The sequence below is a fragment of the Somniosus microcephalus genome, chromosome 7 (genome assembly GCF_052327205.1).
Source record: "Somniosus microcephalus isolate GS21.2 chromosome 7, FLI_Smic_1.0, whole genome shotgun sequence".
NCBI lineage: Eukaryota > Metazoa > Chordata > Chondrichthyes > Squaliformes > Somniosidae > Somniosus > Somniosus microcephalus.
Window position 1 is genome coordinate 100,371,528 of NC_140993.1, and position 25,515 is coordinate 100,397,042.

Below are 25,515 nucleotides of genomic sequence, written 5' to 3' on the forward strand. Positions count from 1 at the left end.
CTATATCCTTTTTATAATATAGCGACCAGAATTGTACACAGTACTCGAAGTGTGGTTTAACCAAGGTTCGATACAAGTTTAGCATAACTACTCTATTTTTCAATTCCATCCCTCTAGAAATAAGCCCTAGTGCTTGGTTTGCCTTTTTTAAATGGCCTCATTAACCTGTCTCACTACTTTTAGCGATTTGTGAATTTGTACTGAGATCCCTTTGTTCCTCTACCCTATTTAGATTCTTATTTCTCTGAGTAATATGTGACATCCTCATTTTTCTTACCAAAATGTAATACCTCACACTTATCCGTGTTGCTAATTTTTTGCAGTCCTCTGTATTGACTATCCACCATCCCACTCCCCCCAAATTTGGTGTCATCTGCAAATTTAGAAATTGTGTTTTTGATTCCAGAGTCTAAATCGTTAATATAAATTGTGAATAACATCAGTCCCGGCATTGATCCTTGTGGGACCCCACTTTCCACCATCTGCTACTCCGAATAGCTACCCTTTACCCCATAATTGAACAAGTTTGTGTTTGTTCAAAAGTAGTTTCACCCCCCCATAAGCTTTGCAGACAACTGAATGAGATTTTAAACTTTTGTATTGATTCAGCTTGGTACAATATTCAGGCTGCAGCTATGTTTCAAAGCTCATGTCGGTGATTGGTTCCAAAAGGACAGATAGTAAGCCAAATCCAAATAAAAATAACGTAATTTTCATAGGGACAAAGATAGTATTGCTAATAACACCAAGGGGATGACTGCCAGCACTCAGGGGTTGGGTTTGGAGGTGGGACTGCTGGCAAAATCAAAAAGATCAGTAGCAGGTCCTGAACCAGCTTCCAACCTGCCTCCAATCAATCTTCCCGGGAGTCGGGTCCCTGATTTGCGCAGGGACCCGACTCCTAGCGGCGGGAAGAGGATTATAGCCACTTAACTGCTTGTTAACAGGTAGTTAAATGTCAATTAGGAGGCTTTTTCCAATTTTGACATTTCTACTGCGGGCTTCCCGACGTTGGGAAACCCCGCCAGGGTAAGTGTGGCGTGCTGTGGGTCTACTGTAATGTTTGTGCATAGATGACAGCTGCAGAAGTGGTATGAAGGATCCAATGGGATACTCGTGAGTTGCAAAGGTAAGAAAATGTTGGGAGAGTCATTTTTATGTGTTTAGAATTTTCCGTACGTGACAAGCTTTGAAGTGTTTGTGTAGTCCCACCTCATTGGGAGAACCTCTGTCACCAGTCACAGATCGTTTCTGCAACCTCACCTGTAGCTGCCATCTGTTTTAGCCTAAGGAGTCACTGGAGAGCCTGGGTGCAAGGACTCACCTTTGCACAGTGATTGTCAGTGTTTGCAGCACCTCAATGCTGTCAAACACTGAAAAAAATCATGTCAAAAAGAAATGGTGGTGGCCCCTTTAAGGAAACCAGCAGATGACACACCATCAACTGACGTCATCTGACACCGGCTGTCTCTTAATTGGCCGGCAAGTCCACAGGGCGGGCTTAATAAGACCAATTGACGCAAAATAGCATCTGTGCGTTGGACGTCGCTGGGGGCGGGACTAGAACCCGAAAAGCAGCAGTCCCGCCCCCAACGCGCCTCTTCAGGTAAGATCCCGGCCCAAGTGTCAGTACTTTGATTTTAAGAAATAGCATTAAACCCCAAATCTAAAGTTATGAATCTAACCTGAAAACTTCTGATAGCAGTATCAACCCTAGCACTTATTCCGAAATCCAATTAGTCAACAAGCGTTTTTGGAATTACACTCTGGTCTTGTTTTTAGTTTGTCTGCATTTTACAGCATTTTCTAGTGAATGTCTTTTCACTAAGTTAGTGACGTCTAATCAGGAGCAGAAATTTCAATTATTGATTTATACCTGTTACAATCTGGAAGATTTTTTCTATATATAGAATCGAGTGGTAATACTTGTTGGCGCCCCTGACTTTCATCGAAGATACGTCGAGCAGCATCAGTGGTGAGAGTAACCACACAGTCCATGTCACTAGCCATATGCCAAGAGATAACCTTGGCCACCTCATCATCCTCGATCATTGCCAAGTGTGCAATCTGTGATTAAATCAAACATCAGTATTGGGTTGAAGAACTTTTTGCATCACAATAAACTGACACAAAGAGAATGAAAATACCACAAATTTCTGAATAATGGAGGAAAAATATACGACAATATGCCATATTGAAAAATGAGTGCTTTGTTGGGAAAGTGAGAGCATGAGAGCACAAGCAAGAAGAGCCAGAACAGCAAAGCATCACATGTATACCCAAAATTATTCTCTTGGCCCTCTTGATTGAAAGAGAATACTGTCCTTTTAGGCTGGGCTCAACCTCATATGTTGAAGGTAAAGTAGTCCAATGCCTTTCAAATTAAATAACAAACTGGCTAGAAACAAAATTGGGTCTACCTTTAGCTACCATTAGAACAGTCTTAACTTGATTGTCAAGGGGGGAGAGGGGGAAGAGCAGGGAGGAGATGTGGAGGAGGAGGAAGAGGAGGCGAGGCGAAGCATGAATTAGAAATTATGACATTTCCACAAGGACGCAGGTATTGGTATCAATTAGCTTGAACTAATAATACTTATAAGTTGAATGCTTTAGGTCAGGTGATGTGGGCAATATCTCAACACCGCAGAGAGAAATGAGTGCACAAAAATTATATTTAGTAAAGAATAGTTTACAATGAGGATCTCATTTACATTAATCATACCTTTCCTAAAAAGTCAGCACTACTCCTAGAATAATTAGGCAGAGAACATGTCCTTCTAGGCAGTTTGAATATCCTGTCTCGGTCAATCTTCATCTGCTTGAGGACAGCATCAATACCTTGGAGCTACAATGTAGAAAAAAATGGTAATATTCACAGCATTAACTGTGGTTGGGGGAGGGATGGGAAGACTAGCATCTTTAAAAAGTAAAATACAATAAATATACATACTGCACTAAAGTCCATTACCCAATCTAAAATGTGATCTTAAACCAATGGTAGCAATTCAAAGTGTATGTAATAAACCAGCTACAGGAAATGAGTCTCAAAAGTTCTTGAGGATCACTAGCCTTCCTAAAAGATATAAAACTAAAAGATATAAGACACACACAATATATCCAAAAATGACTATATTTAAAGGACCTTTAAAATCAGTTTTTATTGCAGATTTAAAATGTAAAGCAGGGCCAAAAAGTTGGACCTAAAAAAAAAAAATCTAGTAAACTCCAAGAAAATCAATTAAAAAAGTTTTTACAGTATTTCAAACATTGTTAAAACACAAGAAAACGAAGGAGGGATTTTACAAAAGGTAGTCAAGTGAAATATTAACTGTTTACATAGATCATGGACATCGCTTTTACGGGGCTCATAATCAGACTCTCCCAACTACAAGATAGATTTCCCCCCAAATTAGAAGTAAAATTGAAAAACCCTGTTTATTGCTGTGACTCCTCGCACTACAAAGGTGGGATAATAAAAATAGTTGGAAATTGTGCACAGGACAACAGCTGCAATTTTGATTTTATTGACCAATGCCTTGATGCGTGTCGTGAGTCAGCCTTTGATTGATAAGCTCTGTCTTTAGGGGATTATCAATATGGTAACTAGCAGTGCAACTGCTGTTTTTGCTCTATAGCGAACTAGCAATAAAAGGACAGACATTTGCTTCAGCATTAAGAAAATAATCTTCACAGCAATAGCTAAATGATGATCGAGATTCCCGTTAAAAAAAATCCAAGTTACACAACCGTTATATCTTTTCCTGCTGAAAATCGGGTCCAGAGATGCGTGCACATTGCATCCATGATAGCAACACGGCATATACAGTGTGCAGATGCCATTGATGGGTACATACACATCTCTGGACCTCTATTCGTAAGAAATCATTGGGAAATTTTGGGGTTAACACCCCTCACATTTGGGAGGAAAATTGGTTTTTAACCAATTCACAACCTCAAAAACTTTCTAGGAATTTAACCAGTGGAAATGAGCTAAAACTGATTTTAGTAGTTCCTAACTATATTACTGCAGTTTGGATTTGGTGTAGTCCAAAAAGAGGAAAAATAAACTTTTGGCTAGATAAAATGTTTTGTTTTGCCTGTAGACTCAGGGCTGAATTTTGTGAATGGAGGCGAGACTGCTGCTTGCTGTGTCAATGTCTCGCCTCCATCCTCGCCTGACCATTCAGAGGGATTTTCCCCTGATTGACCTCGTTAAGCCCGCCCTGCGGGCGTGCTACCTGTCAAGACTTCTTGAAAGAAGAAATGACAGCGTTTGAAGCTGTCAAATACTGACATTCTCTTTATTTGATGAGTCTTTGTGGTGAGGACTCATCAGACATTGCAAATTAGTAAATTTCAGGTATCTGATGGATTGGAGGGTCCATCAGCCATTACCTGAAATTGACAAGGAGGATGTCCGCTCTCCCGATCCAGCGCGACTAAAGGCTAACGAAGGAAAAAAGGTAAGTGAACACTTTTTAAACGAATCACTCACCTTGCATACTTACCGCTCCACACTTGCACCCATCACTCACCTCTACACCTTACTTCCAGGTGCCTCCTCCGCGTCTCCTCCAACCCGGCGGGGTTTTCCAAGGTCAGGAAGCCTTCACCCGTGAAGGTAAAATGGCACTAATCCTTTTTTTTTTTGCCTGTTAACTACCTGTTAACAGGCAGTTAAAAGGATTAAAAGCCTTTCCCGCCTCCAAGAGACGGGACCTGAAGTTGCACATCTTCTTGCCTCCTGGCAAATGGGCACGGAGGCGGGTTTGCCATCCGCCCCCACTTTCTCTGATTTTACGAGCTGTCCCGCCTCCATGCCCACCTCCTCGGGGCTTGGAAAATCCAACCCTCAGACTTGCATTACCACCCCATATTTGAATCAGCTGTGTCTGGGTCTCAGACCTTCCTTTGTGGTTTACAGAACTAGAGTTACCAAGCCACTTCAGCTTCAACACTGGGCACGTGCCACACATCAAAAATTAATACACAAGTTAACTTACAGTAGAGATTTCTCCAGTGTTGATTTTCTGTTTTCGAAGTTCATTTCTTAGGTGAGTTTCCTTTGCTGTAGCTTCGTGTGCTTGACCTAAATAAGATTTCAATTTCAGTACTTAATCTGCAAAACATTTAGTTACTACCTCTTCAATCTCATTTTAAACGACTGCTTGTATTGGTGAACAGTTTAGGGGATATTAATGAATCGTAGACTGCCTGCTTCCTGAGATAATCATAAGTTACAAGATTACCAATTGGTGGAAGCAGCTTAACACTCAAAGGTTAGATTGAATGTTGGTCTTGCTTCTATATGAATCACATTTTTGTAAGATAGGGTGGTCGCATTTTACAGAGCCCAAAATGGAATGAGAAAAAGGCGGGGCTAGGCTCAGAGCTCTAGGTGATTGCTCGTCGAACATACACCAGCCCCCAGTGGACTCCAGTTATCAACACCAAGAATAAACACTGACATTTCCCCTCAAATAAAATCTGTAAACAACTCAAAACTCCAGCTGGGAACGACAGCATAGTGGTTATGTTACTGGATCAGTAATCCGGAGGCCTGGACTAATGATCTGGAGTTCAAATCCCACCACAGCAGCTGGGGAATTTAAATTTAGTTAATTAAATAAATAAAAAGCTTGCATCAGTAATGGTGACCATGTTACTACCGGAATGTCGTAAAAACCCATCTGGTTCACCAATGTCCTTTAGGGAAGGAAATCTGTTGTCCTTACCCGGTCTGATAAGGTCCCTATATGTTGACTCTCAACTGCCCTCTGAAATGGCCTAGCAAGCATTAGTTGTACCAAACTGCTACGACAAAGCACAAGAATAAAAAAACTTGACGGACCAACAAAGGCACGCCCAGCCCCGTCGACCCTGCAAAGTCCTCATCACCAACATCTGGGTACTTGTGCCAAAATTGGGGGAGCTGTCCCACAGGATAATCAAGCACAAGACTGAGGGCTAGAAATTCGTTATAACCAAGAACGGGGCAGTGTTTAGACTAAAAATGGTTAAGTAGTGCCAGGCGAAAATCATCTAGACTGCACGCAAAATTCATCCTCAATCCTTATTAAAACGATTGCAGTCACAATTCTAGTCTAAAAACAAGCTCTGGCATTATACTGAAAAGATGGACCAATATCGGGTGTTGGCTAAACTCAAGTAATGATTGCCACCGGCTTTTTTCACTACTTAAAGGGGAGGTTCACTGATGCTGCAGCACCTTATTCTTAGCATTGTTGGGTGTGCAGCTGCCTCAACAACCATCAGGAGGACAAGGATGGCAGATCGCCGCTCCAGGGAGAGAGCCCGGAGGTTTCCAGATGAAGCTTTGGAGGCATTGGTTTTAGTGGTGGAGAGGTGGTGGCCGGCCCTGTACCTGCCAACCGGCAGGAGGCCCTCTCCACAAGTCTGCCAGACTATGTGGAAGGAGGTGGCACACCATGTCACGGGCAACACTGTGGTCCTCAAGACCCACACCCAGTGCAGGAAGAGGTTCGACGACCTCACACGGGTGGTCAGGGTGAGTGAAGGCTTGAACAAATGCTACATACCACCATCTGTACCACAAGCTTCACACACTGCTCAATGCACCACACCCACAGCACTTACCCACCAACAATCTCTACCTAGTAACACTCACCCACATCTCACACCTTGCACACAATGGCAGCTATTCAGCTGTGTCAGGCACAAGGGTCATTAGTTATTAGAATTCATGTCATGTGTGATGTTTATAGATAATAAATGTATTAAGTGTGTTTGGAATATTTAGTGGTCTCTCTCATTTCACCTTTTTGCCCAGGAGGATGCTGTGATTTGCCATGACACAGGGATTGTCTGATGGGGATCTGGTGAGCTACAGGGATTTGGGGTTTCATTCTGATGAGCTGGTCACGGACAGCCCGTGCAGAAGGCTGATTTTGTCTTGCTGCGTCGCCCTTCCTCCTGTTCCTCCTCTTCCTCGTTGTCTGCCTGAGGGAATCCCGCAATCCCCATGACTGCGAGGAGGTGTTGTGAGCAGAAGCCTTTAACAAATAATGAGTGACTTCTGCACTTGAATCAACACTCCCCGTCACCAAAACAACTTGAAATAACTAAAAAGAACTGTTTCAGTTGCAGAAAGTAGCAAACAGGCACTGAAACTGCAAAACCCTGTCAGGTACAGCTGATTGGGGATGGTGCCTTTAAATATCGCTGCTGCAGCCTACTTCCTGCTGGTAGACGCCAGCTCTTCCTGTCATCGTTCTGCGCCGTCGTTAAGGTAATTGGCTAAATCCAATGTTGAAGATTGGACATCCAGTGAGCGTTGCACACTCACCGACGTCATGATCTCCATGATGGAGGTGTCCCTGGCGACCAAGTTTACCGGCAGCGCTACTGGCAACACCGATATGGCGTGCAGCACCGGAACCAGCATCAGTTGTCGTTACAGCGGTCAACTGTGTTTTAGCGCCATCTTGTGGCGCTAACCACATGAATTTCTAGCCCTGACAGCCATACTCTCAGAATCATACCTTTCAGCCAATGTCCCAGACTCCCACGAGGTGTGGCGGCACAGTGGTATACAGTCGGGAGTGTGTGGCCCTGGGAGTCCTCAACATTGACTCCGGACACCATGAAGTCTCATGACCTCAGGTCAAACGTGGGCAAGGAAACCTCCTGCTGATTACCACCTACAGCCCTCTCTCAGCTGATGAATCAGTACTCCATGTTGAACAGCACTTGGAAGAAGTATGGAGGGCAGTAAGGGCACAGAATGTACTTTGCGTGGGGGACTTCAATATCCATCATGAAGAGTGACTCGGTAGCACCACTACTGACCATGCTGTCAGTGTCCTGAAGGACATGGCTGCCAGACTGGTAGCGAGAGAACGAACACGAGGGAAAAACCTACTTGACCTCATCCTCACCAGTCTACCTGTCGCAGAGGCATCTGTCCATGACAGTATTGGTAAGAGCACAGTCTTTGTGGAGACGAAGTCCCGTCTTCACACTAAGGACACCCTCCACCGTGGTGGTGTGGCATTATCACTATGCTACATGGAATAGATTCAGAATAGGTCTAGCAGCTCAAAACTGGGCATCCATGAAGTGCTGTGGGCCATCAGCAGCAGAATTGTATTCCACCACAATCTGTAACCTCATGGCCCAACATATCCCTCACTCTACCATTACCATCAAGCCAGGGGATCAACCCTGGTTCAATGAGGAGTGTAGAAGAGTATGCCAGGAGTAGCACCAGGCGTTCCTAAAAATGAGGTGCCAACCTGGTGAAACTACAACACAGGACTACATACACTCTAAACAGCAGAATCAGCGTTAAACAATCCCACAACCAACGAATCAGATCAAAACTCTGCCATCCTGCAACATCTAGCCATCAATGGTGGTGGATAATTAATAACTAACGGGAGAAGGTGGCTCCATTAACATCACCATCCTCAGTGATGGCGGAGCCTAACACGCAAGTGCAAAAGACAAGGCTGAAGCTTTGGAACCATCTTCAGCCAGAAGTGCAGAGTGGATGATCCATCTCGGCCTCATCTTAATGTCACCACCACAGAGGCCAGTCTTCAGCCAATTCTATTCACTCCATGTGATATCAAGAAACGGTTGAGCGCACTGGATACAGCAAAGGCTATGGGCCCCGACAACATCGTGGCTGCAGTGCTGAAGACTTGTGCTCCAGAACTAGCCACGCCTCTAGCCAAGCTGTTCCAGTACAGCTACAACACTGGCATCTACCAGACAATGTGGAAAATTGCCCAGATAGGTCCTGTTCACAAAAAGCAGGACAAATCCAATCTGGCCAATTATCGCCCCAGCAGTCTACTCTCAATCATCAGCAAAATGATGGAAGGGGTCGTTGACAGTGCTATCAAGCGGCACTTACTCACCAATAACCTGCTCAAGGCAGCTTTAACGGAAGAGAAACAATGCATATTTCACACTTGTAATACTGTAATCTGTTCTCATTTAAATCTGAACAAGAAAAAGGACCATAAATTATTTGGACTGTTGGAAGTATTTTTCTCATTTTTAGTTGTTGGATCTCTCGCCGTCTGGAAATGATTTCGCTGATCTCCAGTTACTATTGTACATCCACGTACAAAGATCAACTGCTGCAATACTTATTCGCCAATTAAAAATAGAAAGCAAATTCCTTCCTCTGTGCAAATTCATGTACGACATAAATATTAATGTATTCATATTGTGGCTTACACTTCATTTCACCGATTAGTTGGTTAGTGGTATCAAACAAACTCCGGTATGCAACAATGGATTGGGAAAGTTGGTCCTTCTCTTTGGTCAAGGTTGTCATCTGCTGCTGTTTCTTAAAATCTGTGAAGAAAAAGATCATCCGCATTACCCATTTCTATATTCCAAATTAAATCTCACGAGGGAGTGCGCATTAATTTTTGAACAAAATGATTCTGTTTCTCAATTTTGCATCAGCATTTTTAAACTGCCGATTTTGTGAACCAATTACAATGCAGGCATTGCAAAAACACAAGGCATTGTAAATTACATTTTGGCTAAACTGGACTTTTCACCATTTGAGGCTCAGCAAGATTTGCAATTGTTAATCTCGAGTAACTACTAAGTATCCTCTTTAAATAATGTTAAATAAAATCTATTCAGATTTAGATTAAGTTTAGTTTTCCCTCATGAGCTGTACTGAACTACAGCAAAACAAAGAGGGAGAAATTGGGTACCTTTGCACCGCTAGGGGGCAATAAGGGGCGCTAACCACTTACCACCCAGGTGCGGCGAGAATATCGCCTCCAGCTAAATTCGGTGGGAGATTTGCGGCGGTGGTATGGCACTGCACCCCGATCCCCTTCGCCCGGAGATAGTGATGTCATCACCGCGCGCATCGCCCTGGTCCCGAACATCGGTTTCGCCCCCTGCAGCATCGTCGGGCGAAAACACAGACGGCTGCAGGAGGCGTTCATCGGGAGGCCGGGTGTTTCGGGAGCGATACTTAAAGGCGAGGTGGCCAAGGTAGGGGAAAAAAATCAAATGTTTGTTCTGGTTTTTTTGCCCCCCCCCCCCCCCCCCCCCCCCAAGCGCTCGATCAGCCCAGGACTCTGCTGCAGTGCATCGGGCCGGATCATGGCTGCTGTTGGGTACCAGGTAAGTTGCTTTCCTTTGCAGAGCCTGCAGCGATGGCCATTCACTTTAAGGAAGGGAATGAGCCTTCCAATGTGGCAGCGCTGCACGGCCCATCTGCCCCGCCTGCTGTGCTCCAGGAAGGAAGTGGAGCACTTGATTTAGTGCTCCACTTCCTTCCTGGAGCGCAAATCCAAATTTTTTAAAGTCGAGAAACATTAGCACCCCAAATGGGGCTACAATGAATTTTTTCCCCATAGTCTTTCTCTACACTTGCCCGCCATCAAAGAGTTAGCAACTTTAGAATTATATTGTCTTTCAATAATTTAGGTTCATTATGTAACAAATGCCATAAATAGAAGATAACCTGGCTGGCAAAATGTCAGTACATTCTGGTTTTCAAAATAATAAACAAAGTTACATTTGATAAAACTATGACCAAGAAAATATTTTTATTGTTGTAAATATTTTTTTAAAAAACTAAGCACTAAAGTTTTAGATTAGCCATTTCCTTTATGCCCAACACTACTCTAGCTGAAATCAGCTGGTTCAGCACAAGTGATCAATTGAAAATGGAACCTTCCCGTCATCTACAGTTCAAGATGACATCCGGTGGTATAATTTGTCCATCTGTGACTCCTTACTCTCACATTGCTTATTTTTCCGGCTCTGATATGATGAAAGGACCGAGTCTACCTCAAATAGGTTTAGACAGATAACAATGACAATAAGCCACAGAATTCCAAGTTGCGCTAGGTAGTTAACCAAGCAAAACATAGGTAGGTTGCGGTGAGGCTTACCATTATAAAACATAAAAGATAAAATGTATGGAGGCAAAGGATTCGTCTTGCCAGGTGTTGAAATGATCGGTTCAAAAACCAGCATATATTCAGTACTGTCTCTGCCAGGACTGTTTTCTGCCACCACCAAGCTCTATTAAAAAGGAATAAAAATAAAAGATCAGTTTTCAAAGATTAGCAAATAATTTATGTACGTTAACAGTGAAATTATAGGAGCAGGTATGGTAGAAAATCATTTTATACTGATTCAACATATATTTTTTGACCAAATAGACTTTGATTGCAAAGGAAGTCAAAAAAAGGACATGATTCAACATTATCTGAACATAAGAAATAAGAGCATGAGTAGGCCATATGGCCCTTCAAGCCTGCTCCGCCGTTCAAGAAGATCATAGCTGATCTTTTACCAACACTCCACTTCTCCGCCCGATCCCCATAGAGTCCAAAAATCTATCGATCTCAGCCTTGAATATACTCAACGACTGACCATGCACAGCCCTCTGGGGTAGAGAATTCCAAAGATTCACAACCCTGAGTTAAGTAATTTCTACACATCTCAGTCCTAAACAGCTGACTGCTTATCCTGAGACTATGCCCCCTAGTTCTATAAGATTCAGGACTATTAATTAATTTCAAAAGTGAAAATGCTAATTCAATTTCATAGAATCATCGAATGGTTACAGCGCGCAAGGCGGCCATTCGGCTGGTCGAGCCCGTGCCGGCTCTCTGCAAGAGCACTTCAGCTCGTCCCATTCCCCTTAGCCTTGCAAATGTTTTTCCTTCAGGTACTTATCCAACTACCTTTTGAAAGCAGTCACTGAGTCTGCCTTCACCACCCTTTCAGGTATTGCATTCCAGATCCTAACTACTCGCTGAGTAAAAAAGATTTCCTCATGTTGCCTTTGGTTCTTCTGCCAATCACCATATATCTGTGTCCTCTGGTTTTCAACCCTTCTGCCAATGGGAACAGTTTCTCTCCATCTACTCTGCCCAGACCCCTCATGATTTTGAACACCTCCATCAAACCTCCTCTCAATCTTCGCTACTCTAAGGAGAACAACCCCAGCTTCTTCAGTCTATCCACGTAACTGAAGTCCCTCATCCCTGGAATCATTCTTGTAAATCTTTTCTGCACCCTCTCCAAGGCCTTCACATCCTTCCTGAAGTGCGGTGCCCAGAACTGGACACAATACTCCAGTTGAGGTCGAACCAGTGTTTTATACAGGTTCATCATAATTTCCACGCATTTGTACTCTATACCTCTATTCTATTGCCGATCTTTCATTGTCACTGGGTCAAAACTCTGGAACTCCTTCCCTAACAGCACTATGGGAGTACCTTCACCACACGACTGCAGCGGCTCAAGAAGGTGGCTCACCACCACTTTCTCAAGGGCAATTGGGGATGGGCAATAAATGCTGGCCTTGCCAGCGACACCCACATCCCATAAACGAATAAAAATTCATGAAGCCCAGGAATGCGTAAGCATTAACTGTATTCTCAACCTGCCCTGCCACCTTCAACGATTTGTGCATACACCCCTAGGTCAATGTTCATGCGCCTCTTTAGTATTGTACCCTTTAGTTTATATTTCCTCTCTTCATTCTTTCTACCAAAATGTATTAGTTGGCACGTTTCTGCATTAAATTTCATCTGCCACGTGTCCACCCATTCCACCAGCCTGTCTATGTCATCTTGAAGTCTACCACTATCCTCCTCACTGTTCACTATACTTTCAAGTTTTGTGTCTTCTGAAAATTTTGAAATTCTGACCTGTACACCCACATCTAAGTCATTAATATATATCAAGAAAAGCAGTGGTCCTAGAACACACCCCTGGGGAACACCACTTTCCTCCAGTCCAAAAAACCGTTCACCATTACTTGCTGTTCCCTGTCACTTAGCCAAAATCTTATCCCTGCTGCCACTGTCCCTTTTATTCCATGGGCTTCAACTTTGCTGCCAAGCCCATTATGCAGCACTGTCTCAAACGCCTTTTGGAAATGCATGTACACCACGTCAACCGCATTGCCCTCACCAACCCTCTCTGTTACCTCATCAAAAAACTCGATCAACTTGGTTAAATAAGATTTGCCTTTAACAAATCCGTGCTGGCTGTGGTGTATGTGCCTTTAAGAGCCCCCTGTGTACTGTAATGCCGGTAATGGCCGCTCGGGCTATATAAGCCTGTATATTGTCTTGTATCTGTTAGTTCACCTCCAGACTTTGTTCAGTAAACACCTGTGAAACCTACTCCTGCCTTCCGTGTCTCCATTAACACACGGATACAACAGTGGTGACGAATTGGAAACGGACTTACCTGCAATTCGGCAGCACCTCAAGGAGATCGATTCCTCAGACGAAAGTCGAAGAAAAGCAAGAAAGAAAGAAAAAAAAAAAACTGTGGTTTCACCAGCTAGCCGAGCTGGTGGCAGGTACTGCAATAATCCTTCCTGGGCGGCGGGCTGGGGCTCCATCGGCTGGCTCTGCAGCGGGGCCGAGCAGCGAAGGCGGAGGCAAACAGAGACAGAGGGGGAGAGCACTCGGGAGACGGCTGGCGCTGCAAAGCAGGTCGGCGTTTGGACCAAGCAGAGGGGGGGAAAAGTCCCAGAGAGTCCGGCGGGAACGAGTCTCCACCTGTAAATAAAAACCGCGGAAAACAGCGTTGTCAGCAGCAGCAGCGGCGGGAAAGCGCCATTTTTTCTGCAGGGAAGAAAGGAAAGCGCGGGAAGCGCCATTTTTTTTCCAGGATGCCTAAGGCTGGCAATATTAATGCTTTCGATAACGATAGAGGATTGGACCACATATGTGGAAAGAGTGGAGGTATATTGCACAGCAAATGGAATAGAAAATGATAAAAAGGCATCAGTACTTCTAAATCTAATGGGCGCAAGGACATACGGGCTGTTATGAAACTTAATCACTCCAGCCAAACCAAAGCACAAGAATTTTAAGGAGATTGTTGATACTCTAAAGGAGCACTTAAACCCAACACCGCTGCTGATAGCGGAACGATTCAAATTCTTCAAGAGGAATCAGCACAAGAATGAAAGTAACGCTGATTACCTCACCGAATTAAGGAAGCTATCAAAGCACTGCCAATTCGGGGCAGGACTGGCAGATTCTCTTGGAGACAAATTCGTCTGCGGTCTCCTAAGTGAAGGAACACAGAAAAGGCTACTTTCTGAGAAAGATTTAACACTGGACAAGGCTTTCAGTATGGCTGTATCATACGAAGCAGCTGCAAGAGGAGCTGCAGAGATACAGCAAAAGACACAGGACTTCGGCACCCATGAAATGACACAGGGTTGAGAGAGATGTTATCGCTGTGGCAGATCCACCCAGGACCAGAGGGACTGCTGGTTCAAGGACAAAGCATGCAGGCAATGCGGAAAGATGACACATTGCACGTGTATGCCGATCTGGACACAAAAAATCCACGGACAGGAAAAAAATCAATAAGGAAAAGTACAGAAAGGTTCAAATGACGGACAGTAGCTCCGAAGACCAGAAGAGCGATAGCGACTCCGGAAACAAGAGACTAAGCTGTCTCAAATTACATAATGTAATTGCCAAAGAAGATTACCAGACCATTTGGGTTACCCTCACAATAGCGGGGTCCCCAGTTAAAATGGAGCTAGATACAGGATCAGCTCTGACCGTCATAAGTCGACGGGATTACGAGCGGCTATTTCCGCATATACCTTTGAAAGACACATCCATTATCTTGAAGACATATACGGGGCAGAAAGTATACCCCAGAGGGAAAATAAGGGTGCCTGTTGTATACAACGGCAAGGAAATACAGAAGTTGTATTTATACGTTCTGCAAGATGGTGGTCCACCGCTGTTGGGACGTGAATGGATCAGGAAGATACGTTTAGACTGGCACTCCATTCAGGCACTGACGGTGACCAGTAAGAAAAAAAATGATGATGACGCCATACCTGAACGATTAAAAGACATCTTGGCCAAAGCCAAAAGAAGTGTTTCAACAGAAACTAGGAACCTTAAAAGGCATCACCGCCTCAATAAAAGTGGAAGATGCGGCAATTCCCAAGTTTTTTAAGGCAAGGCCGGTGCCATACGCAATTCGTCCAGCAGTCGAGGCAGAGCTGGAGAATTTGGAAAAGGCAGGTGTATTATCCAAGATAGATTGGAGCGAGTGGGCAACACCCATCGTCCCGGTCATGAAGAAAACGTTGAATAATGATAAATCTGAAGAACAGAGAAAAATTCGCATCTGTGGGGACTTCAAGGTGACTGTAAACCCGGTCCTTCACACGGTACAGTAGATATTTTCGCCTCACTATCCGGAAACGTTTCACCAAAATTGACTTGGCACAGGCATATCTACAGATGGAGGTTGAAGAGGCCTCTAAAAAGTATCTCACGATAAATACACACAAAGGCCTGTACCAGTACAATCGACTGGTTTTCGGAGTAGCATCAGCTCCAGCTATCTGGCAAAGAGCTATGGAGCAAGTCCTCCAAGGGATTCCGGGGACTCAATGCTACCTAGATGACATCCTTGTAACAGGAGAAAACGACAACGAGCACCGTGCCAATTTGGAGCAGGTGCTCACTAGGCTGAGAGAACGGGGCCTACGAGCAAATCGCCCCAAGTGTGAATTTTTCCAGAAACAAATATCATATTGTGGCCACATAATTAACGAGGAAGGGTTGCATAAGTCACCTGAAAAAATTGAAGCGGTCATAAAAGCCCCAGAACCTGAAAATGTCTCACAATTAAGGTCGTTCCTGGGATTAATAAATTACTACCATAAATTTTTACCGAACTTGCCAACTCTTCTGCACCCTCTTAACGAACTGCTACAAATGGGAGTAATTTGGAAATGGAGCGAAGACTGTAAACGTGCCTTCCATAAATGCAAAGGCTTGATCACGTCCAAGGAAGTTTTGGCTCATTACAACCCATCACTGCCAATCAGACTGGCGTGCGATGCATCCCCTTACAGCGTAGGAGCGGTATTATCGCATAGATTCCCTGATGGCTCGGAGCGGCCGATAGCTTTTGCGTCACGCTCATTGAACTCAGCTGAGCGTAACTATGCCCAGATCGACAGGGAAGCACTCAGCCTGGTATGGGGAGTGAAGAAATTCAACCATTACCTACACGGACAAAAATTTACCTTGTTGACTGACCATCAACCCCTCGTCTCCATATTCAACCCTAAAAAGGGTGTTCCCATTATGACAGCGCAAAGGCTACAGAGGTGGTCCCTTTTCCTAGGGGCACACCAATATGACATAGAATACAAAGGATCAAAACAGCATGGGAATGCTGACGGTTTATCGCGCCTACCGTTGCCAACGGTAGAAGAGGCACCTACAGTAGACCCAGTGGAGATGTTCCACTCAACCATAGTGGAATGTCTACCAGTAACAAATTCTGCCATTGAAAAGGAAACGAGAAATGACCCGACTCTCTCACGAGTCTACGATTTAACGGTGAAGGGATGGCCAGCACATGGCGAACCACTGTTGCCAGCATTCTCGCAAAGAAGAGAACAGCTGTCAGTGTGCCGAGGAACCTTGATGTGTGGATCCAGATGGTGATTCCACCTAAACTCCAGGATAAATTGCTAAAGGAGCTTCACGAGGGGCATCTGGGTGGAGTGAAAATGAAGAACCTAGCCAGAGCGTTTGTGTGGTGGCCAGGTATCGATGGAGACATCGAAGAAATGACCAAGAGCTGCCTAGGATGCCAGAAGGTCCGAAACGCCCCACCACAAGCCCCTCTACATCCATGGGAGTGGCCCTCATCTCCATGGCAAAGGGTACACATCGACTTTGCTGGTCCATTTATGGACTCAATGTTCTTAATCGCGGTTGCTGCACACTCCAAGTGGCCGGAGGTAATAAAGATGTCCTCCACCACCACGGAAAAAACCATCACAGTATTAAGGACCATATTTGCCAGGAATGGGCTGCCTGAACAGATCTGTTCGGACACAAATTGCGGTCCATTATCAGAAGAATTCAGGAAGTTCTTAAAAAACAATGGGGTTAAGCACTACACGTCCGCCCCATACCATCCCGCCACCAATGGATTGGCTGAAAGGTTTGTCCAGACCTTCAAGAAGGCCATAAAGGCCATGGGTAATGAAGACATAAAACTTCAGCATAAGGTAGATAACTTCTTGTTTGCATACAGGAATGCAACACATGTGGTTACAAACCAAACTCCCGCCATGATGTTCTTCAATAGAAACCTAAGATGCCGGCTGGATTTGATCAAGCCCAACATCAGAAGGGACGCGGAGAACCGGCAATTTCAAGGCATAAATGAAAGGCCAACTAGAACCTTCCAGATAGGTCAACAAGTTTTGGCCCGGGACTACCGTACCGAGAAATGGCAGCCTGGAACTATTTGCACACGACTAGGACCGCTGATGTATACCGTGGACATTGGAGAAAGCATAATAAGGCGCCATGCTGACCAGATCATAGAGTCATCCGAAAAGGGACAACCTACACCAGAACTCTATACGCCTAATGATAAAGTAGAGATACCCATAGTATCTACCTCCGATCCGGTGATACTGGAACAAGATGAACCCGACACTGGCATTCAAGCCGAATCAGCCTTGCCAAAAGAACCTACTACACCACCAGAAACGACTACACCACCGAGGCGTTATCCGGACCGAGTCAGGAAGCCTCCAGAGAGACTGACTTATAATTGATTAACTGCAGCAATGTGTAGATTATTGTTCTTGCAACATGTTAATTAATGATTACTTAAAATATTATGTACTAGTTGTCTAAAAGGGAATTGTGGTGTATGTGCCTTTAAGAGCCCCCTGTGTACTGTAATGCCGGTAATGGCCACTCGGGCTATATAAGCCTGTATATTGTCTTGTATCTGTTAGTTCACCTCCAGACTTTGTTCAGTAAACACCTGTGAAACCTACTCCTGCCTTCCGTGTCTCTATTAACACACGGATACAACACTGGCTTTCCTTAATTAATCCACACTTGTCCAAGTGACTGTTAATTTTGTCCCTGATTATTGTTTCTAAAAGCTTCCCCACTACCAAGATTAAACTGACTTGACCTGTAGTTGCTGGGTTTATCTTTACACCCTTTTTTGAACAAGGGTGTAACATTTGCAATTCTCCAGTCCTCTGGCACCACCCCCGTTTCTAAGGAGGATTGGAAGATTATGGCCAGTACCTCTGCGATTTCTTCCTGCACTTCCCTCAACGTCCTAGGATGCATTGCATCTGGTCCTGGTGACTTATCTACTTGAAGGATAGCCAGCTTTTCTAGCACCTCCTCTTTATCAATTTTTATCCCATCCAGTATCTCCTCTACTTCCTCCTTCACTGTGTCTATGGCAGCATCCTCTTCCTTGGTGAAGACAGATGCAAAGTACTCATTTAGCACCTCTACCATACCCTCTGCCTCCATGCGTAGGTCTCCTTTTTGGTCCCTAATCAGCCCCACCCCTCCTCTTACTACCCGTTTACTATTTATAGGTCGATAGAAGACTTTCGGATTACCTTTTATGTTAGCTGCCGTTCTATTCTCATACCCTCTCTCTGCCCCTCTTATTTTTTTTTTCACTTCTCCTCTGAACTTTCTATATTTAGCCTAATTCTCAGATGTATTCTCGACCCGACATCTGTCATATGCGTGATTTTTCTGCTTCATCTTACTCTCCATCTCTTTCATCATCCAGGAAACTTTAGTTTCCCTACCTTTACCCCTAGTGGGAATGTACCTCGACTGCAGCCGAACTATTTCTTCTTTAAAGACAGCCCATTGTTCCATTACACTTTTGCCTGCCAATCTTTGATTCCAATTTACCTGGGCCAGATCAGTTCTCACCCCACTGAAATTGGCCTTCCTCCAATTAAATATTTTTATTCTAGATTGCTCCCTGTCGTTTTCGATAGCTAATTTAAACCTATTGATACTATGATCACTGTTCCCATAAAGTTCACCTACTGACACTTGCTCCACTTGACCTACCTCATTCCCCAGAACCAGACCCAGCAATGCTTCCTTCCTTGTTGGGCCGGAAACATACTGATCAAGAAAGTTCTCCTGAACACACTTCAGAAATTCTTCCTCCTCTCTGCCCTTTACACAATTACTATTCCAGTCTATATTAGGATAGTTGAAGTCCCCCAGCAACACTACTCTAGTTCTTGTACCGCTGTAATTTCTCTGCAAATTTGCTCCTCCATATTTTTCCTACTAGTTGGTGGCCTATAGAATACACCCAAGTAGTGTAATGGCACCTCTATTATTTCTTAACTCTTGCCATATAGATTCTGTCCTTGACCCCTCCAGGACATCATCTCTCTCCAACACTAACATTCTCCTTAACCAACACTGCCACACCACCTATCTTTCCTTTCCCATCTTTCCTGAACACCTTATATCCAGGAATATTTGATACCCAATGTTGCCCTTTTTGAGCCAGGTCTCCGTTATTGCCACAACATCATATTCCCATGTGGCTATTTGCGCCTGCAGCTCACCAACCTTGTTTACTATGCTGTGTGCGTTCACATACATACACTATAAACCTATCTTAGATCATCCTGTGCGCTCTCTTAGTCTGACCCCACCTAATACCTTACTATTTCTTACTTTAGTGCTATCCATCTCTCCCAATCCTTGGTGCCTTTTGTTTCACCTTTCTAATGCTACATCTTTGGTGCCCATCCCCCTGCCAACTTAGTTTAAACCCTCCCCAACAGCACTAGCAAACATCCCCATGAGGATATTGGCACCAGCTCTGTTGAGGTGCAACCCATCCAGCCTATACAGGTCCCCCCCTCCCCAAGAACCGGCACCAATGCCCCAGGAATCTGAAGCCCTCTCTCCTGCACCATCTCTCCAGCCATCTGCTCTATCCTCCTATTTCTATACTCACTCACGCATGGCACCGGGAGTAATCCAGAGATTACTACCTTTGAGGTCCAGCTTTTTAATCTCTTTCCTAGTTCCATGAAAACTGCCTGCAGGACCTCATCCCTCTTCGTTGGTGCCGATATGGACCACTACCTCTGGCTGTTCACCTTCCCCCCTCAGAAATTTCTTGTACTAATAATTCCATTGACTTATTCATTCATATATTCTGAAGTGCTGGTCTTGACCATTAACTGTAAAATTATTCATCAGGCATTTACAGTACAGTAATGATTGAACAAGGTGCAGAATACCAGATTTTGTAAACATATTTGTTACACTAGATTCCACACACAGCAGGAACAGCATTACTTTACATAGGATTATATAGGCTATACAGCACAGGAACAAGCCATTCAGCCTAATCAGTCCATGCTCCACTCAAGCGTCCTCCCATCATTCCTCATCTAACTATCAGCATAACCCTCTATTCCCTTCTCTTACATATGCTTATCTAGCCTCCCCTTAAATGCATCTATACTATTCATTTAAACCACTCCCTGTGGCAGCGAGTTCTACATTCTAACCACTCTCTAGGTAAAGAAGTTTCTTATGAATTGCCTATTTGATTTTGTGGTGACTATCTTATATTTATGACCTCTAGTTTTGCTCTTCCCAAGTGGAAACACACTCTCTCTCTACTCGGTCAAAACCTTTCAGAATATGAAAGGCCAAAATTAGTTCACCCCTCTGCCTTCTCTTGTCAAGAGAAAAGAGACCCAGCCTGTTCATCCTTTCCCAATAGGTATAACCTCGCATTTCTGGTATCATCCATGTAAATCTTCTCTGCACCCTCTCCAGTGCCTCTATATCCATTATATATGACAACCAGAATTGTACACAGTACTCCCAAGTGTGGTCTAACCAAGTTTCGATACAAGTCTAACGTAACTTCTCTACCTTTCAGTTCTATCCCTCTAGAAATTAACCCTGGTGCGTTATTTGCTTTTTTTTTTTAATGGCCTTATTAACCTGCGTGGCTATTTTTTTTTTTATATAAAGAGATTTGTGTATTTGTACTCCGAGATACCTTTGCTCTTCTACCCGATGTAGATTGTTATTTTCAAAGTAATATGTGACCTCCCCATTTTTCTTACCAAAATGTAATACCTCACAATTATCTGTTTTGAAATTAATTTGCCAATTATATGCCCATTCTGCAAGTTTATTAATGATTCTTGTAGCTTGTTGCAGTCCTCCTCTGTATTGACTATCCTCCCCCCAATTTGGTGTCATCTGCAAATTTAGAAATTGTGTTTTTAATGCCAGAGTCTAAATCGTTAATATAAATTGTGAACATCATCAGTCCCGGCATTGATCCTTGTGGGACCCCACTTTCCACCTTCTGCCACTCTAAAGAGCTACCTTTTACCCCTACTCTCTGCTTTCTGTCTTGAAGCCAGCTAGCTATCCATTCTGCTGCTTGTCCCTAACTCCGCATTCTCTGACCTCATTCAGTAGACTATTATGTGGTCTCTCATCAAAGGCCTTTTGGAAATCTAGATAAATTACATCTACTGCATTATCCTTGTCTACTCTCTGTTACCACTTTAAAGAATTCAATGAGGTTGGTCAAGCAAGACTTTTCCTTTTGAAATCCATGCTATTCATTATATTATTTTTGGTTTCTAGATGTTCTATTTTTTTCCTTTAGTAGGGATTCATTATTTTTCCTACCACCGATGTTAAGCTGACTGGTCTAGCGCTCCCTGGACATGTTCTATCACTCTTCCTAAATATAGGTATTACGTTAGCTGACGCACTATTACCGTTAAACTCTCTGTCCCTTCCGGTCACACTCTGCTTATCTTTACCCAAGTCGCTACACTGCTCCATTGCCTTGACTTTTCTTTCGATTTCTAAATTTCCCCTCACCTGACCCTTTCCCCACTTTTTTTTAGTTTAAAGCCCCATCTATAGCCCTAGTTATTCGATTCGTCAGGATACTGATCCTAAGTGGAGCCCGTACCAACAGAACAGCTCCCTCTTTCCCCAGTACTGGTGCCAGTGCTCCACGAATCAAAACTCCTTTCTCCCACACCAGTCTTTGAGCCACGCATTTAACTCACTGATCTGCTTATCCCTATGCCAATTTGCACGTGGCTCAGGTAACATTCCCGATTATTATTACCTTTGAGGTTCTGTGTTTTAATTTGGATCGTAGCTCCTCAAACACTCTCAGCAGAACATCACTCCTAGTTCTACCTATGTTGTTGGTTCCTACGTGGACCATGACAACTGGATCCTCCCCCTCCCACTCCAAATTCTTCTCCAGCCGTGCGGAGATATCCTTAACTCTTAACTGAAGGCAACAGAGCCTTCAGAGCTCCCGGTCATGGCTGCAGGGAGCAGTATCTACCCCCGACTATATTGTCCCCTACTACTACAACATTCCTTTTCACTCCCCCCACTTGAATGACCACCTGCACTGTCATCCCTATCTAACCTTGTTTTAGTTACTTAATTTATTTAAATTTATATATTTAATTAACTTAACTTATAGTTTGTTTTTAACTAAAATACTAGATCTAGTTTAAGTTATAGGTAGACAAAATTAAATATTTACTTGTAATACAAAGCACTACAAGTTTGGAGGCAAAAGGCAGCACCTCCTTCCTCCTCTGCGCCAAATCCCCAACTTTAACACTCTTGTTTAAGTGCACTCTGTTTAAGACCACTGTGCGTCAGCAGATAGTGTCTACTTTTATACCCTTGGAGCCACACCCAAGTTACAAGTGTTGACTCAGCTCCCTGCTCACAGTAATTAGCACCTATTCAAGACAACCACTTACAGCTGACTGACAGTTATCTGCCATTGACGGGCAGTTTCTGTTAACTACCGTTTATAAAGCTGCAAATTAAATTCAAAATGTTAAACTAAATTTCACTTTTTACAGCTGTACTCACCCAAACCTTACCAGAGACTTCCACTCCTCCAAATTCCCAACTTTAACACAGTTTAAGTGCACTCCATTTAAAACCATTCTGCGAAGACCACTTATTGAAATTGTTTTTAAACCAGGGAACGTGGATAATACTTTCAATCCTTCAATTTCAAATCTGTATGCTAAACACTATGTAATGCTCATTTTAGGTTTCAGGTACAGCACAAAAATATGGACCTGCAAAAATGAACATTTAAAACATTGAGCTTCTTTCCTTGTGGTATTGAATAGAAACATAGAAGATAGGAGTAGGCCATTCGGCCTCTCGAGACTGCTCCGCCATTCAATGCGATCATGGCTGATCATCCAAATTCAGTACCCGGTCCCTGCTTTCTCCCCATATTCCTTGATCCCTTTAGCCTTAAGAAATATATCTAACTCCTTCTTGAATATATTTAATGAATTGGCCTCTACTGCCTTCTGTGGTAAAGAATTCCACAGGTTCACCACTCTCTGGGTGAAGAAATTCCTCCTCATCTCTGTCCTAAATGACTTACCCCTTATCCTTAGACTGTGACCCCTGGTTCTGGACTCCCCGACCATCGGGAACATCCTTCCTGCATCTAGTCTGTCTAGTCCTGTTAGAATTTTATAAGTTTCAATGAGATCCCCTCTCATTCTTCTAAACTCCAGCGAGTACAAGCCCAATCGACCTAATCTCTCCTCATACGTCATTCCTGCCATCCCAGGTATCAGCCTGGTGAATCTTCACTGCACTCCTTCCATGGCAAGAACATCCTTCCTCAGATAAGGCAACCAAAATTGCACACAATACTCCAGATGTGGTCTCACCAAGGCCCTGTACAACTGCAGCAAGACATCCTTGTTCCTGTACTCAAACCCTCTTGCTACGAAGGCCAACATACCATTTGCCTTCTTAACCACCTGCTGCACCTGCATGTTTACCTTTAGCGACTGGTGCACAAGGACGCTCAGGTCTCGTTGCACTTCCCCTTCTCCCAATCTGTTGCCATTCAGATAATAATCTGCCTTCTTGTTTTTGACACCAAAGTGGATAACCTCGCATTTATCCACGTTATATTGCATCTGCCATGCTTCTGCCCAATCACCCAACCTGTCCAAATCATACTGGAGTTTCTCGGCATCCTCCTCACAGCACACACGCCCACCCAGCTTTGTGTTGTCTGCAAATTGGAGATATTACATCTAGTTCCCTCGTCCAGATCATTAATATATATTGTGAATAGCTGGGGTCCAAGGACCGATCCCTGCGGTACCCCACTAGTCACTGCCTGCCACTCGGAAAAAGACCCGTTTATTCCAACTCTTTGCTTCTTGTCTGCCAACCAGTTCTCTATCCAAGTCAATACCTTGCACCCAATCCCATGTGCCTTAACTTTACACGCTAATCTCTTATGCGGGACCTTATCGAAAGCCTTTTGAAAGTCCAAATACACCACTTATATAGCACCTCAATATGCCCTCAGAAGATCATGATCCTACAAGCAGCAAATGAGATGAATGCCTGGTTAATCTGTTTTTAGGTAGTACTGGTTGAGTTGAGAATGTTGGACAGAAATACCCTGCTCTTCAAGTGGTATCAGTCCTTTGGGATAAAAAGAATGCAATGAAAAGTCAAGAGATTAAAAAGTGTAATTCAAATACACTTGCCAAGTAGAATAAATATTTCACTGGTATTCATCTTTCTATTCTGTCATATTTTCTTTTTGTTAGAATTTAAATAATGTACACTATAGAGGAGTTGGTCCTAGTAAATATTCATTGTGCCCTGCAGAGGTAAAATGCAGTTTCCATTTTTTATTTTAGTTTTATTACCAGGCAGATTGCCAATAAATGAAATACTCTTAAAGGCTCCTTTGAGATCAAGTAGAATTTTGCTTGGCAGGAAACAGTTCCCATTGGGTGTCATTACATTAAAAAAGGAAAAGAAAACATGGATAAACCACATTGGCATTTAAATTGATTGAAGACATCACAAAAGGTTTAAGTTAGATTACTTCATCTGAGGTGGATGATTCAGCCAACCAAATATTTTTCTACAAATTGCTATAGTAGAAAGAAATTGCATTTATATAGTACCTCTAACTACACCAGGGAGTCCCAAACATAACCAATGAAGTACTTTTGAAGTGTTACTGTTGTGATATGAGGAAATGCAGCAGCCAATTTGTGTACAGCAAAGTATACAAACAGCAATAGGATAAGTGACTAATTAAACTGAATTAATGATGTTGACTGAGGGATAAATGTTGGCCAGGACATGAGGAGAATTCCACTGCTGCTCTTCAAATTATGCACTATGGTATCTTCTACATCCACCCGAGGGGGTAGATAAACTGAAGCTGGAAAATTGGTAGAATAGGTACAATGGCCCAGAATTTGCAGTGGGTAATGTTGGCAAACGTTGGCACTACCCCTCAAACTGAATGTAACTTCAAGATTTAGCGCATGCACATCTAAATGCGGAAATCTTGAAGTTGCGGTCAGTCATTCACTGTTCCGACACTGGCTGTGGACTGTCCCGCCCCTCCCGCAGCCGAATCAGTCAAACTGACGAAAACATGGGCTTTTCCCGCGGCAATATCGCTGCTAAATACCCCATTAAATGTTAAGCCTCGTTGGAACAGGTGTAACTGGGGTTTTTGACAGCGTATTGACTGGTAAACAAACGCTCCGTCCCTGAAAAACTAATTTTTTATATTTGTGGAATGTCAAAT

At 43.6% G+C, this 25,515-nt stretch overlaps 1 protein-coding gene across 1 annotated transcript in view; it reads right to left on the bottom strand.

Moving 5' to 3' along the window:
* The window catches only part of smchd1 (structural maintenance of chromosomes flexible hinge domain containing 1), a 256,400-nt gene that overhangs the window by 28,956 nt on the left and 201,929 nt on the right, over positions 1 to 25,515 (bottom strand). The window contains exons 38-42 of the mRNA XM_085992795.1: positions 10,923 to 11,055; positions 9,232 to 9,351; positions 5,004 to 5,089; positions 2,723 to 2,845; positions 1,877 to 2,067 (exon numbers count right to left, since the gene is read on the bottom strand). Coding sequence (XP_085848921.1) covers positions 1,877 to 2,067; positions 2,723 to 2,845; positions 5,004 to 5,089; positions 9,232 to 9,351; positions 10,923 to 11,055 — 653 coding nt within the window. The remainder of the gene's footprint in view (positions 1 to 1,876; positions 2,068 to 2,722; positions 2,846 to 5,003; positions 5,090 to 9,231; positions 9,352 to 10,922; positions 11,056 to 25,515) is intronic.